Below are 12952 nucleotides of genomic sequence, written 5' to 3'. Positions count from 1 at the left end.
TTCTTTCTGGAGACCTGAAAGAAGGCACTGCTTTTATTTGATGGGGAGAGACATGGAAAATGATTGTCTACGGTTTCCGTAATTCTGTTTGAAAGGTAACGTGTACCTCACACCAGAGGCACCATCCCAGGACGAACAGGCTCGAGGATCCAGGCTGCTGGGAAGGTCAGCACTCTGGTCATTCGTCTGCTTTCACTTTAGACCAAAGGCATCTTCATCATCACCTTTCTGATCAGACCTGAGCAGCGCTGTGTAAGTACATGGGAATAGAAGGCCTGTCCCTTCTCCTGTCCCACCAGGGGATGGGTCTATAGCTGGTGACACTGGCTATGCATACCCAGGGCCTTCCATCCCAAACTCTCCACCTCCAGCCTCAACCCCACCGAGGGTCCCGGCCTCTTCCCAGCCTTGCTCCATCTGGCTAAGTACTGGACGGAGGGCAGGGAGCAGGACGGGGACCCTGCCACTCCCTGCCCGTGTGGCCGACTGAGACGGGGTCATGACCTCTCCGGTGACTGGCTTCCCAGGAGGGTGAAGGAGAGGGGCCGGATGGACCCTGCAGCCCCTCAAGGACACTGGCTGACGGATGCTCTCCTTAAGCCCCTGGCTTTCACCCCTAGCCCTCCCCTGGCGTGGAGAACTCGATCTTCCTAGCGTCACCGTCTGCTAAGAAGTGCTGGCTCGCACTGTCTAGCCCAGAGCCCCACACGCCCTGCTGCACTGGCAGATAGCCCCCTCTTTCAGAATGGATTACAGACACCCCCTCAGCACGGCTCCTGCTGTCCTCCCAGCTCCTGCAGAATGTTTTCTCAAACAGAGAAAACATTTCAGTATCCGGAAGAGTGACGGCTCTGAGGAGGCCCCAGAGGATGCAGGCCCCATTCTTGTTTCTGCCCTGACGGGGAAGAGGCCCTACCAAAGAACAGAACTAAACCAAACGAAATCCCCCTTTCTTACTAGGTGCTAAACAGATGAAATCCAAATTGCTGTCCACACGTGGTGGTGGGAAGCTGCTGGCCCAGGTGCTCCCAGAGAGCTCAGGTTCCATCAGAAAAGATCTCAGTCCCTCCTGTAAGCCCTGCGCACGTCCCGAATTCCCTCAACCTGGTGCCTGGGGCGTCCTTGTTCAGTGGTCCCAGCACAGTTATGTAGCACCTCGTGACTTGCAAAGCATGAAGCCAGCACAAGGGTCTGTCTTTCATACACCCACCCTGAGGGCGGAGCCTCAGACACTCCTGATGTTTCCTGTCCTCCGGACCCCCCCACACACAGGTTTCTTTCCTCCATGGGACCGCGGCTGCTAGCAGTCCCGGCTCCTGTCACAGATGAGTGACACTAGAGAAAGAGGAGCTCCTCTCCTTCACTTCAGACTATAGAAACTTCAGGGAAAGGCTCTGGTGGACATACTACCTCTGGGCAGTCACCGAAGTCACCAGAATAGAGGGCACATGGTTGGACAGGCCTGAGTCCAGGAGGTCCCAGTACATTGCATGGCAGAAAAGGAAAGAAAAATTATTCTGAAGATACATACACAGCAGATCATCAGGGAAAGGAGGGCAGTGGATGGGAAGGAGACGCCTGTGGGCTGAGGAAGGCAGGGCCAGCCCTCTGCTGACCGCTGCCGGGAGCCAGGCTCCGCCGGGGCCTCGCACGTGCTGTGACTTCGGAGCTCCAAGTCGGCGTGACGGCATCCACCATTCTCCCCACTTTACCTCATGAGGGACCTAGCACATTCCTTCCAGAGAGAAACGCCAGAGCCCCAGAAGGTCTGACCTTCAACGGTGTGTCTGCTCCCTTTTCTTCTGACAGAGGTCAAGAGCAGTATTGAGGTCCTCCTGCAGCCTTGGCACTGCTGTGTAGGAATCGGTGGTTTCTGGGACCTGAGGGACAAGGACCACGTCTGTGCTGGTGCTTGGAGCATGGTGGTCTCTGCAGGGACCCCAGAGGGGTGGGAGAGGGCAACTCAAGGCCTCAGAGGCTCTGGGAAAAGGGGGGTCGGTGGGCTCCTGGGCATCCCAGCCAACTCTGTCACTTTACCCAGGGAACTGCTATTTCTCTCTCTATCCACACATTGAGCAAATCTACATTCGTTGACAATCTAGTCTGAATCCAACACTCTCTTAAGAACACAAGATAAAAAGTTCCCATTGCCCAAGAAGCTCACAGTCACCAGGGAGGAGAGGCCAGGAAGCTACGAAAGTGCACTACTCGGTGGTGACAGGGCCCTCCTGGGTGCGACAGGCAAGGCCTCCCACGAAGTCTGCTACAATGTTGCAGTTCACTTTGAAATATCCAGTATGGGCAAGGTGACAGTATGGGCTAACTTATACCAAATTCTAGGAAGGACGCAGTCAATTGCCCTGATCCGAAATTGATACTCCAGATCATTTAATTAGAAGTGTCTCAATGTCAGGTTCAGAACTCCAGCTTTCTTAAAACAAAGGAAACCAGAAGCTTTACTATTTAGTATAGTGAATGCTAAGAACGGCTTTGTGGTGGGGGAAATGCCTGGCTCCTTAATTAGCACAATGGATGATGTCAGTGGCAGTTTTATTGGTGAAATTAGTGGTATTTAACATATATGAATTCAATATATACTGAATATATACAGCTTTCCAGAGACCTTTCGACCACCCCATAATCAGAGTAGATGAATCTGCTGTGGCTGTTAGCCCATGCTTTTAGTTTCGTGCCCGAGGCTTGATACCTCGGGGCAGGGTTGGGGGGTTCTGGCAAGAACTGGTGGGTCCTGCTTCTGTGGCACCGGTGTGTCTTCAGTCAGTGCCGCTTCTGTGGCAAATAAAAGGGCTCCGGACTGCCCAAGCTCACAGGAGAGGTCTTGCGCGTACTTGCTAAAAAGTGTTTGATGAAAGGTATTTATTTACATGTGGCAGAAATAGGTTCTGAAGATTGTTTTCATGATCACACAGTGAGGATGGAGGTGTTGGGGACACCTTTACCTGCCAAAAATATTGTGCATGAATGACCAAGCTGGTTTAGGTCCACTTGTCTCAAGGAGTTCAGCTGGATCGTGCAGGCAAAGAGGAGCTCTCTGGACAAGGAGGACCCGGGACTTAGGCCAGGGGAGTGCGTAAATGTGGGGTTTGCCTGAGGTGAGGCCATCAGGGGACAGGTGAGAATATTTCTTTCTTTCCCTCCTCACTTCTGTGCGCTACTGAATTTGGACTCCATTCCTCCACTAATGCTGTTGAGAATATGCCCAAGGATGACCCATCTCACAATCACCTGGGGGTATGAGGGCCTTGCTTCTGCTCTTAAAAATAAGACCCCAGGTGACTTTTCACCCATCAGAGTTTAATGCTATGTAAGAAACGGGGAAGCTACTGAAGGTGCTCAGCAGAGGGATGCCAGGATCTGGGGGACAGCCTGGCCCCTGGCAGCAGAGTGCAGAGTGTGAGAGAGGCCCTGTGTGAGGCTCAGATATTAGTGAGAGTTTGGCAACAGTTCAGATGATGGTTCTGGAAGGGGATGAGGGTGTTGATTGAGAGAGCAGCCTGACTGATGCAGGAGCTGCAGGAAGGGCTGGGCTGAGGGCGCCAGGAGGTTTGTGATGCCTGACAGACAGCACTGTTGGGAACAGGATGGAGAGCGATCGTAGCAAGCCTGTTTTGGGCTGCTGATGGTTCTTTTCGTCTTGGGAATGCATATGGCAGCTTACTTGTAGTCCTGTCAGTCCCTGGGCCTGACATTGCCCACAACAATCTGAACTGCAGACACCCCCTCAGTATGGCGCCTGCTGTCCTCCCAGCTCCTGCAGACCTGTCCGTCCCGCCTCTGTCGTGCCTGGTGGATGAGAATTCTAGAAAGTGTGGTTCAAATGAAAACAGCATTATCTGGTAACACTCATGTAATGAGCAATTATACCCTTCACCATCACGTGCATTTTGTTCCTTTAAAAAATAGTAAAAATAACCCCTGAAGTGGATTAGGTAGAAGAAACACAAGGGCAATTTTCTTCCGGTCACTGCTGCCCCAAATCCCTGCCAGATGGCCAGCCAGAGCGGCTTGTGTTTCAGGAAATGACAGACCTCATTAGCACATGATTTCATGTTTTAGGGGCTGTAGCTTTTATACAAGGTGATATTCTTTCTTAAACTTGTTATGATGACATAATGGACGCATGTAAGTAAAGTGTCCAATGAAATGTAGAGCAATCAGTGAATTCTTTGCATATTTTATTTTTCATTTTTTGATTTCCAACTCACACACATCTGGCATATTTTACATCTCTGCAATAAAACATGGTTACAATAGCTTAAGGAATTTATATATCGAAAATATTTCACCATGATCTCAAGATGAAATGAACTTATCTTCCAGATGTTCAGTGTCCTTCTGATTCTAAGCTACCAACTCAAGATATTGTTTACAGCCTGATGGTGAATAACTTAAATCAGTACATCAATTCCCCAGAATTTCAGAATGTCATAAATACAAACAACAATAGAGAAGAAATTCAGTGCTAAAACTTACTAGTACAAGGTGAATGACAAATAAGTAATCACATCAATAAATAATGATATGTTTCTGGTGCAAAGTACCAATAGAAAGAACCCATTATCTTGTTTCATCTTTTTTAAATAAATGACTGCGAGTGAGTGTAAGTTCTGAGAAAATTACATTCCTGTAACATGCCTCATAGCCCTACCGACACAATCATATGTACATCTATGAGAATACACTCACCAAATATACAAAGGAGAAACATAAATAAAGTGTATATACCCCTGGGTGTATAACTTGATCAGTACAATGTATGGAAAAACATTTGATAGCCATCATTTTATATCATTAAAGATTAAGTGCCTTAGGCTAAGAATGTAGCTTTAGGTGAGAATTTCACAAGAATTCTAAATAAAAGAATAACTTCAGTTATTGTTATAATAAAGTCAGACTTGTTATTAAAGAAACTAAGCTATTCAAGAACCAAAGAGAAAAAAACAAAACAATAACAACAACAAAAAGCATCAGATTCTCTTCCCCTAATGTACATGTACGAAGCCAGCAGGTGACTCTGGAAGAAATGTCCACGCATGGGGAAGTCATCACTATGGAACTAAGAGCATAACTCCTATTTATACAATAAAAACCCAGACCTCATCCCTATGCCCCTTTTCTGCTGTGTCTTCAAATTACGAAGGGTGGGCCTGAATTTTCTTTGTATAAAGTACCAAAAAAATGGCAAATAATGGCTTAGTTATCCAAATGCTTTATGAACAAATTTCACTCAGAAGGGATGAGAGTAGATTAAAAAGTGCAAACCATATTTTAGTGAAAATGTAAAAAATTCCCAATTAAGCCCAAATACAACCCTTTCATAATGAGCTACGTCCTTGGACAGATTGTTCTGTTTCGTAGCGGGGATGCACCTGTCCATCAAGACAAGGATTAAAGAACATGCAAGTTGTAACTCCACAATAAAATTAAGAAACATTTTGTTTTTTTTATACAAGGCTTTACTTTTACAAAAGTATCCCTTTAAATAAGATGCATCTGATGTACAAAGTATCAAACATGTTTTTTATTTATTTATTTTTTCCTCAGCTTGAAAAGAGGCTGGAGATGGGATGCAGGTTAGGTTCAAAGCTTAAACTTTGTAACAACTGGACACAAGGTTCCTCAGAATTGTCAAAAGTCTCTTGTGAGCATCCTACTACCTTTTCTCAGTTAACAACAATATATGAAATAATTACCAAAACATTTCCTAATTCATATAACTTACATGATAATAAGCTTGCTCGGTAGCAGCTGGTATTCAGTCATGAAAAAACACACAAAATAAGATGGCCGCCGACTACAATGTACAGCTAGCTATTGCTGGGTGTGATGGAATGAACGAACGGAGGTCGATGGAGACGAGTCTTTTCCACCAGAGATATTGCCTTTCCATGAAGCACTTGTGCTCTCAGCTTTAACTTGGCTTTCTTCAGTATCTGTTCTGGTGCTCATAATGCCATCGATTAAAATCTATATTAAAAGCTACAATGCTACCAGAAGCCATGCCAGTGATCAGAGTCCTGGAAGAGCAGAGACAGAGTTAAGAGTGACACAAAACACTGATGTGGTTGTTACTGCACACTAGACATTATCATGTTGTCAAAACTTACCACAGATTAGTCCCGTGTTCATGGAGACAGGATTAAACTGTCATTTTTGGCTCTCTGGAGTGAAGTTGAATCAGCCCCATATTCCTGAACTGCCAGACCCAGGGCTGCTTAACATTTGATAGGACACCTGATGTATAAGCATTTTCGGGTATGCATCCTCAATATATGCTTATCTTTCACTTTATAACTTATGTGCATGTGCTACAATTCTGACATTAGGGAACTGTAGACCACAGACATAGCTGAAATTGAGGATGAGAGTTTTTGTGTTTAGTAAGGACCTGGAAACTTGATTAGTATCTTTCCTCACTCCCGTTCAGTGACCCCTAACACTGGTGACTTTGCATGTGCCCTGATCAGCACTCTTGCCCGTGCCTTACACACAGTTATTTTGATTATCTGAGCTCCTTGGGATCAGTAATCTTGTTATGCATTGTGTCTTGCTTAATTGATGATGGTGGTAGCAAGTGTTTGCAACATGAACACATGGTGAATGAATAAGAATATCAGAGACAACAGTTCAACTACTTAAGGACACAATTTATTTTAAATGCTTTAGAAACACCCCTGTTTATGCAAGTACCCAGCAAACCATTCCTATTTATTAGTGAATACAGACCATAGCATTTTTGAGTACTTTAATAACAATCTGCTTAAATTTTCTGTAAAAACAGGCTCAGCTGCAGAGGAAAATATCCCTTCCCCAAACTAAATTATACAATTTTAACTTGATGACCTCAGTACCATTTTACTATACTATAAAGATGCTCTGTTAAATTTATTATGTTAGCCTTAATAATTATACTTTAGAACCAATATTCTTATAAAGAATATATTACATTTCCCCATGTATAAGATGCACCTTAATTTTGGGGCCCAAAATTTGAAAAAAAATTGTATTACATAAAGTTATTGAACTCAAGTTTTTTTTGTTTTTTTTTTTCCTGAAGCTGGAAATGGGGAGAGACAGTCAGACAGACTCCTGCATGCACCCGACCGGGATCCACCCGGCACGCCCACCAGGGGGCGACGCTCTGCCCACCAGGGGGCGATGCTCTGCCCCTCCGGGGCGTCACTCTGTTGCGACCAGAGCCACTCTAGCGCCTGGGGCAGAGGCCAAGGAGCCATCCCCAGCGCTCGGGCCATCTTTGCTCCAATGGAGCCTCGGCTGCAGGAGGGGAAGAGAGAGAGAGAGAGAAAGGAGAGGGAGAGGGGTGGAGAAGCAGATGGGCGTTTCTCCTGTGTGCCCTGGCCAGGAATCGAACCCGGGACTTCTGCACACCAGGCCGACGCTCTACCACTGAGCCAAATGGCCAGGGCCTGAACTCAAGTTTTATTCATCATAAAATTCATACAACTCCTCATCACTGTCAAAACTCCCATCCATTAGCTTGTCCTTATCTGTGACTGATGACAAATCACTGTCTTCACATATTGCCTTGTCCTCATCTATGGCATCTGAAATGCCATACTTCTTATACTACTTGACAACGATCTCAATCTTGATATTATCCCAGGATCTTTTCACCCAGGTACAAACTTCTATAGTTGGTTTCTTCACTCTTCCTTCCGGTGTCAAATTGTCCCCAGAAGACTTCATCCATAGGTTCATCCATCTCTCATGGCAGCTTGGAAGGGTTTGTTAATGCCGACATTAAGTGGTTGGAGCTGAGATGTCAAGCCTCCAGGTATGATGGCGAGTTTTGTTTTTTGCCCTGCAGCAATCTTCTTTGTGTTTTTTGTTATGTGTGCCCCGAACTGATCAAGCACCAATAGAGCAGGTTTGCATAAGAGCCCACCTGGTCTCCTTCTCCAAACTTTCTCAAACCAGATTTTCATCCCATCCTGATCCATCCAACCTTTGTCATGAGCATGACAATCACTTCTTGAGGAATGTCTTCCTTTGGCATTGTTTTGCGTTTGAAAATCAGCATAGGAGGCAGCTTGGCTAGAACAACTGTATAATGGCTCATTTCAGTCCACTTGTCTTCACAGTTACAGTTTCACCCCCTTCTTATCAACAGTTCTGTTACTGGGGACATCAAACTGAAGGGGGACTTTGTCCATATTTGCAATCTGTCCTGACTCAAACTGATGTGTCTTCCGACATTGAATGACAAAATGATGAATTCAAGGCCCTTCTGCTCATAGCTTTCGGCATCTTTTGGGCAAGTCTGGTGCGTGTACACATGCTTAGTCCATTTAATTTCATGAACCTGAAGCTCCAGTTGTGTCCTCCTTTGAAATCAGTAACTTCTTTTACATCAGCAATTCTTCTTGCCTCATGCTGAACCATCTTTGTGGACACAGGAATTCCAATTGCCCTTTGCTCTTCAATCCATATCTTCAATTCCCTCTCTAAATCAGGCCATTTTGCTGACTTGCCTCTCCTGGCCTTCTTCTGCCGTGGCGTTTTCGGTAGAATGTTTTCTTCCTGTAGCCAGTCTTGGATTGATTTCTCAGTTGGAGGAGGACCAAACTTACGTTCAGCAGCACGATTTCCATTCACTTTTGCAAACTGGACCACTTTTATTTTTTATTTATTTATTTTTTTGGTATTTTCTGAAGTTGGAAGGGGGGAGGCAGTCAGAAAGACTCCCGCATGCGCCTGACCAGGATCCACCCGGCATGCCCACCAGGGGGCGATGCTCTGCCCATCTGGGGCATTGCTCTGTTGCAACCAGAGCCACTCTAGCGCCTGAGGCAGAGGCCATGGAGCCATCCTCAGCGCCCGGGCCAACTTTGCTCCAATGGAGCTCTGTCTGCAGGAGGGGAAGAGAGACAGAGAGGAAGGAGAGGGGGAGGGGTGGAGAAGCAGATGGGCGCTTCTCCTGTGTGCCCTGGCCAGGAATCGAACCCGGAATTCCTGCATGCCAGGCTGATGCTCTACCACTGAGCCAACCGGCCAGGGCCTGGATCACTTTTAACTTGAATTCAGTAGTGTATGAAAATCTTTTCTGAGCCATTTCTGGGTAGAATGTGGCAAAATGTAACCTACTATAATATACTGGTAACAACTGAGAAACAATGAGCACAAAGACAAGTGCAAAAAAGGGGGAAATGCAAATAAAAAAATCTACAACCACTGTATATGACGCACCCAGTTCTTAGACCCCGAAGTTTTTGGAAAAGGGTGCGTCTTATACATGGGAAATATGATACATAGTGTTGAAAAAAGTTAGCAAATAACCTTTTCTTTTTCCTGTTAAATACTGGGTGGGGCAAAAGTAGGTTTACAGTTGTACATATGGAAAATAACACAATATGTAATAAATAATAATACAAAATAAACTACTTCCCATACTCAAAACTGTAAACCTACTTTTGCCACACTCTGTATACAGCAAAACATGAGAAATTATAAAGCATGTTAACATTACATAGTTTTAATTTATTTTTTAAATTTAGTAATTTTAAGACTTTGCATTCTAAATAGACTTTTCATTTTTTAAAATAAACCCCAAGTTGAATCTTAGGAAATAGCAAAATCCCACTGCAAACAGAAAAAAAAAAATCATATTAATTATTAACACATACCAATTCTTCCTAAGAAAGGATTATAGTGTCTCAGGGAAACACCAAAAATTCAACAAAATACCGTAAGTGTGATTATGGGTGAGGACTGTTTCGAGTAATGAGTGAGTGCCTCGCGTGTCTGACAGCAGAGCCGCCGCCCTGGTGTGCACTGCACGTCCTGCCGGTGGTCGGTCGGCCGGCCAGGGGGCGTGCCTGGGTAATGAGTGAGTGCCTCGCGTGTCTGACAGCAGAGCCGCCGCCCTGGTGTGCACTGCACGTCCTGCCGGTGGTCGGTCGGCCAGCCAGGGGGCGTGCCTGGGTAATGAGTGAGTGCCTCGCGTGTCTGACAGCAGAGCCGCCGCCCTGGTGTGCACTGCAGGTCCTGCGGGCGGGCGGCCGGCCGGCCAGGGGCCGTGCCTGGGTAATGAGTGAGTGCCTCGCAGGTCTGACAGCAGAGCCGCCGCCCTGGTGTGCACTGCACGTCCTGCGGGCGGGCGGCCGGCCAGGGGCCGTGCCTGGGTAATGAGTGAGTGCCTCGCAGGTCTGACAGCAGAGCCGCCGCCCTGGTGTGCACTGCAGGTCCTGCGGGCGGGCGGCCGGCCAGGGGCCGTGCCTGGGTAATGAGTGAGTGCCTCGCAGGTCTGACAGCAGAGCCGCCGCCCTGGTGTGCACTGCAGGTCCTGCTGGCAGCCGGCAGGCCAGGGGGCGTGCCCGGGGCTGGAGCCCACCTCGGCTGAAACGCAATGTCTCCTTCACTCCTGTGCACGGGGGAGGCCTGGCTGAGACCAGTGGGCCGGCGAGAGCACAGAAGCTGGGGGATAGTTCTGTGTTTGGGGCAGTGTCTGCATGTGCCTGTTCTTCCTCGAACTCCATTCTCCCTTTTTTCTTTTCGTCCTCCTGTGTTTCTCTTACCAGAATCCCTTATCACAGCACTCCTCTCCTCCCCTTACCCTTCTCTGCACTAGCCTTTCTTCCACCTGGATGCTGGAATCGCATTCCCAGCACATATCACCCGTGATAAAGTGTAAAGAACTTTCAATGACAGTTCTCAAGCAATGATGCTTCCCCTCGATGGGCTCACCTCTGGTCGTGGGATAAGTCCATTGCTCGAATGCCAGCGTCGCATCCGGGGTAAATGTACAGCTGCTTGAAGTCGCAGGCCTGCCAGACCTCCACCACACCATTGTCCCCTCCGGTCACCAGGTTCTGGCCATCGCTACTCAGCAGAATTGCCTTCAGAAAAGGTAGAAAAACAACCATTTCTCTCCGTGTTTCCCAAATGACCAATGGTCACTACTGAAAGCATTTGATATAGAGCTCTTGTAATTATTATCTACTTTTAGCCACTTGTCTAAGTTTCCTACAGTTTGATCCATGGAATTGCCAATGTGGAATTCGGCCAAGTTATTGCATACACAAAAGATCGTATTAAAACCAATTTAAGTTATGAAATAACAGCAGTCCCAGAGAGAATATCATCAGTGTGATCCAGGAAGAACTCAAGAATAAAGTAACATGACGTTTTTGTGAAGTCCTGCATACGAACAATATCAGGACTGTTAGAGCAAACAGCAGGGACCTATGTCAATACAGCTTTGAATAATGACAAATCTGCAATCCCGGTTCATTTGTGACCGAACATGTAATTTTGGTCTACAGTTCTGAAGATAATAAGATTCTTTTAAAATGAACTCACTTTTAATGTCAGGGGATACAGTGCTGAAACAATTGTTTGTAAAAGGAGTTTAAGAAAAGGACTCCTTAAGGGTCTAACCTCTAATCAAACACCAGCTATTAGCCGCAAAGTCTAATTCACTGGGTTAATTCCTTGGGATTAAATTAACTTTGTGTTTGTTCAAAGAATCCAACTACATTAATTTATATGCTTTTAACACCAGCACACATTTATTGAATACCACAGAAATTCTATCATGTATTACATAACAAAAATCACTTAAAATAGCCAATATTTAATCTGTTGGCTTCAGTTTCTACTGAGCACTAAACATGCAGATTTACCCGTGTTGAATCATTGATCTCCATTTGAGCCAAAAGCTTCCCATTAATGCTGAAATTGCTGAATCTGCCTCGTTCGTAGTATATGATACAGTGGCCTTCACTGGAGACGGAAATCAGGCGCGGGAACAAGCAGTTCTCTGGTCCTTCAAGGGCTCTCAGCAAATCTCCAGTGATGGTGTGAACAAGACAAGGGCCCTCTACAAAGTGGAGGGGGCAATGGCCAGTCACACATGTGTTCTCATAGACCTATAAACTGTCCCTGGATTTCACTCCGAAGTTGTGAAAGAAGGTGGAAAATAAAAAAGAAGCGTGCTGGCAAGAATCAGGCACTGATATTAAATTTAAACAGGACAAAAACAGACACACTGTTAAGTAACACACACACATCTTCCAAAATTTTTATCTAGGTAAAAACTTGGTCTTTTCCTTTGTGAAACAATATTCATTAAAAAAGGATGAAGTTCATTGACTGTGTGAGAATAGAAGACTGTACATCCCAAAAGTTTTTTCTTAATGTATTTTTAAAATTGTTTCCTTGGAAGTTTAGGAGAATCTTCGAAATAATTGCTAACTTTGTTCGGTGTATCAAAATTCTAACACTGTATCACCTAAATACATTACTATCAAATAGTAAGTTTTACCTTCTTCATAGTCTATATCTAAAATTTTAAAGGCAAATTAAAACTAACTAAGTGATTCAGATTGTAGAAACACCTCTTGTCTTTTAAACAAACGAGCAGTGAGACAGGAGTCTCAAGTAGTATGGGGGACGACGTATCTGGTCCAATCGCTTTTCCCCTGTAGAAACTGTGTTGGTAAGATTAAAAATCTACTAGTTCAATTCATATAAATAATTGATTAATACAGTTTGGCATGACCTGCTCTCCCCACCAAATAAACCACAGAAACTATAGATAACTTACATTTCTATTTTTCAATTGATTTAAGTAGATACATGTATTATAAAACAAGTGACATTATAAAGCTATACCTAAATTCTTATTACTAAAATAACAGATGTGCATTATAGAAAATACAAAAAATTAAAGAAAAAGATAACAATCACCTCTAAAGATATCCACCACCAACAGGAAGTAGTTTTCCTATGCTTACTAGATTTTATTTTCCTTTTTTTACTCTTTACCAGCTAGAATAACATTTCCCATATTGTTATTGTTCTTTTTAATTAAAAAGACATTTACTGAAAATACCCTACGTGTCCATATCTGAAGTTTTTACCATTAGATATGCAAACGAGGAAGACCCTGTGCCTGCCCCCAGACCTGTAC

General features: G+C 45.0%; 1 protein-coding gene across 5 annotated transcripts in view; it reads right to left on the bottom strand.

The window, feature by feature from the left end:
* Positions 1 to 4179: 4179 nt before the first annotated feature.
* NBEA (neurobeachin) overlaps positions 4180 to 12952 on the bottom strand; it is a 740071-nt gene continuing 731298 nt past the window's right edge. For all 5 annotated transcript variants that reach the window (XM_066236595.1, XM_066236597.1, XM_066236598.1 and 2 more), the window contains 3 exons: positions 11664 to 11860; positions 10726 to 10877; positions 4180 to 6038 (listed from right to left, as the gene is read on the bottom strand). In XM_066236595.1, coding sequence (XP_066092692.1) covers positions 5948 to 6038; positions 10726 to 10877; positions 11664 to 11860 — 440 coding nt within the window. In that variant the 3' untranslated portion in view covers positions 4180 to 5947. The remainder of the gene's footprint in view (positions 6039 to 10725; positions 10878 to 11663; positions 11861 to 12952) is intronic.

Source organism: Saccopteryx bilineata, chromosome 6 (assembly GCF_036850765.1).
Source record: "Saccopteryx bilineata isolate mSacBil1 chromosome 6, mSacBil1_pri_phased_curated, whole genome shotgun sequence".
In the NCBI taxonomy this organism is placed as follows: Eukaryota; Metazoa; Chordata; class Mammalia; order Chiroptera; family Emballonuridae; genus Saccopteryx; species Saccopteryx bilineata.
This window is presented reverse-complemented; position numbering and strand designations above follow the sequence as displayed.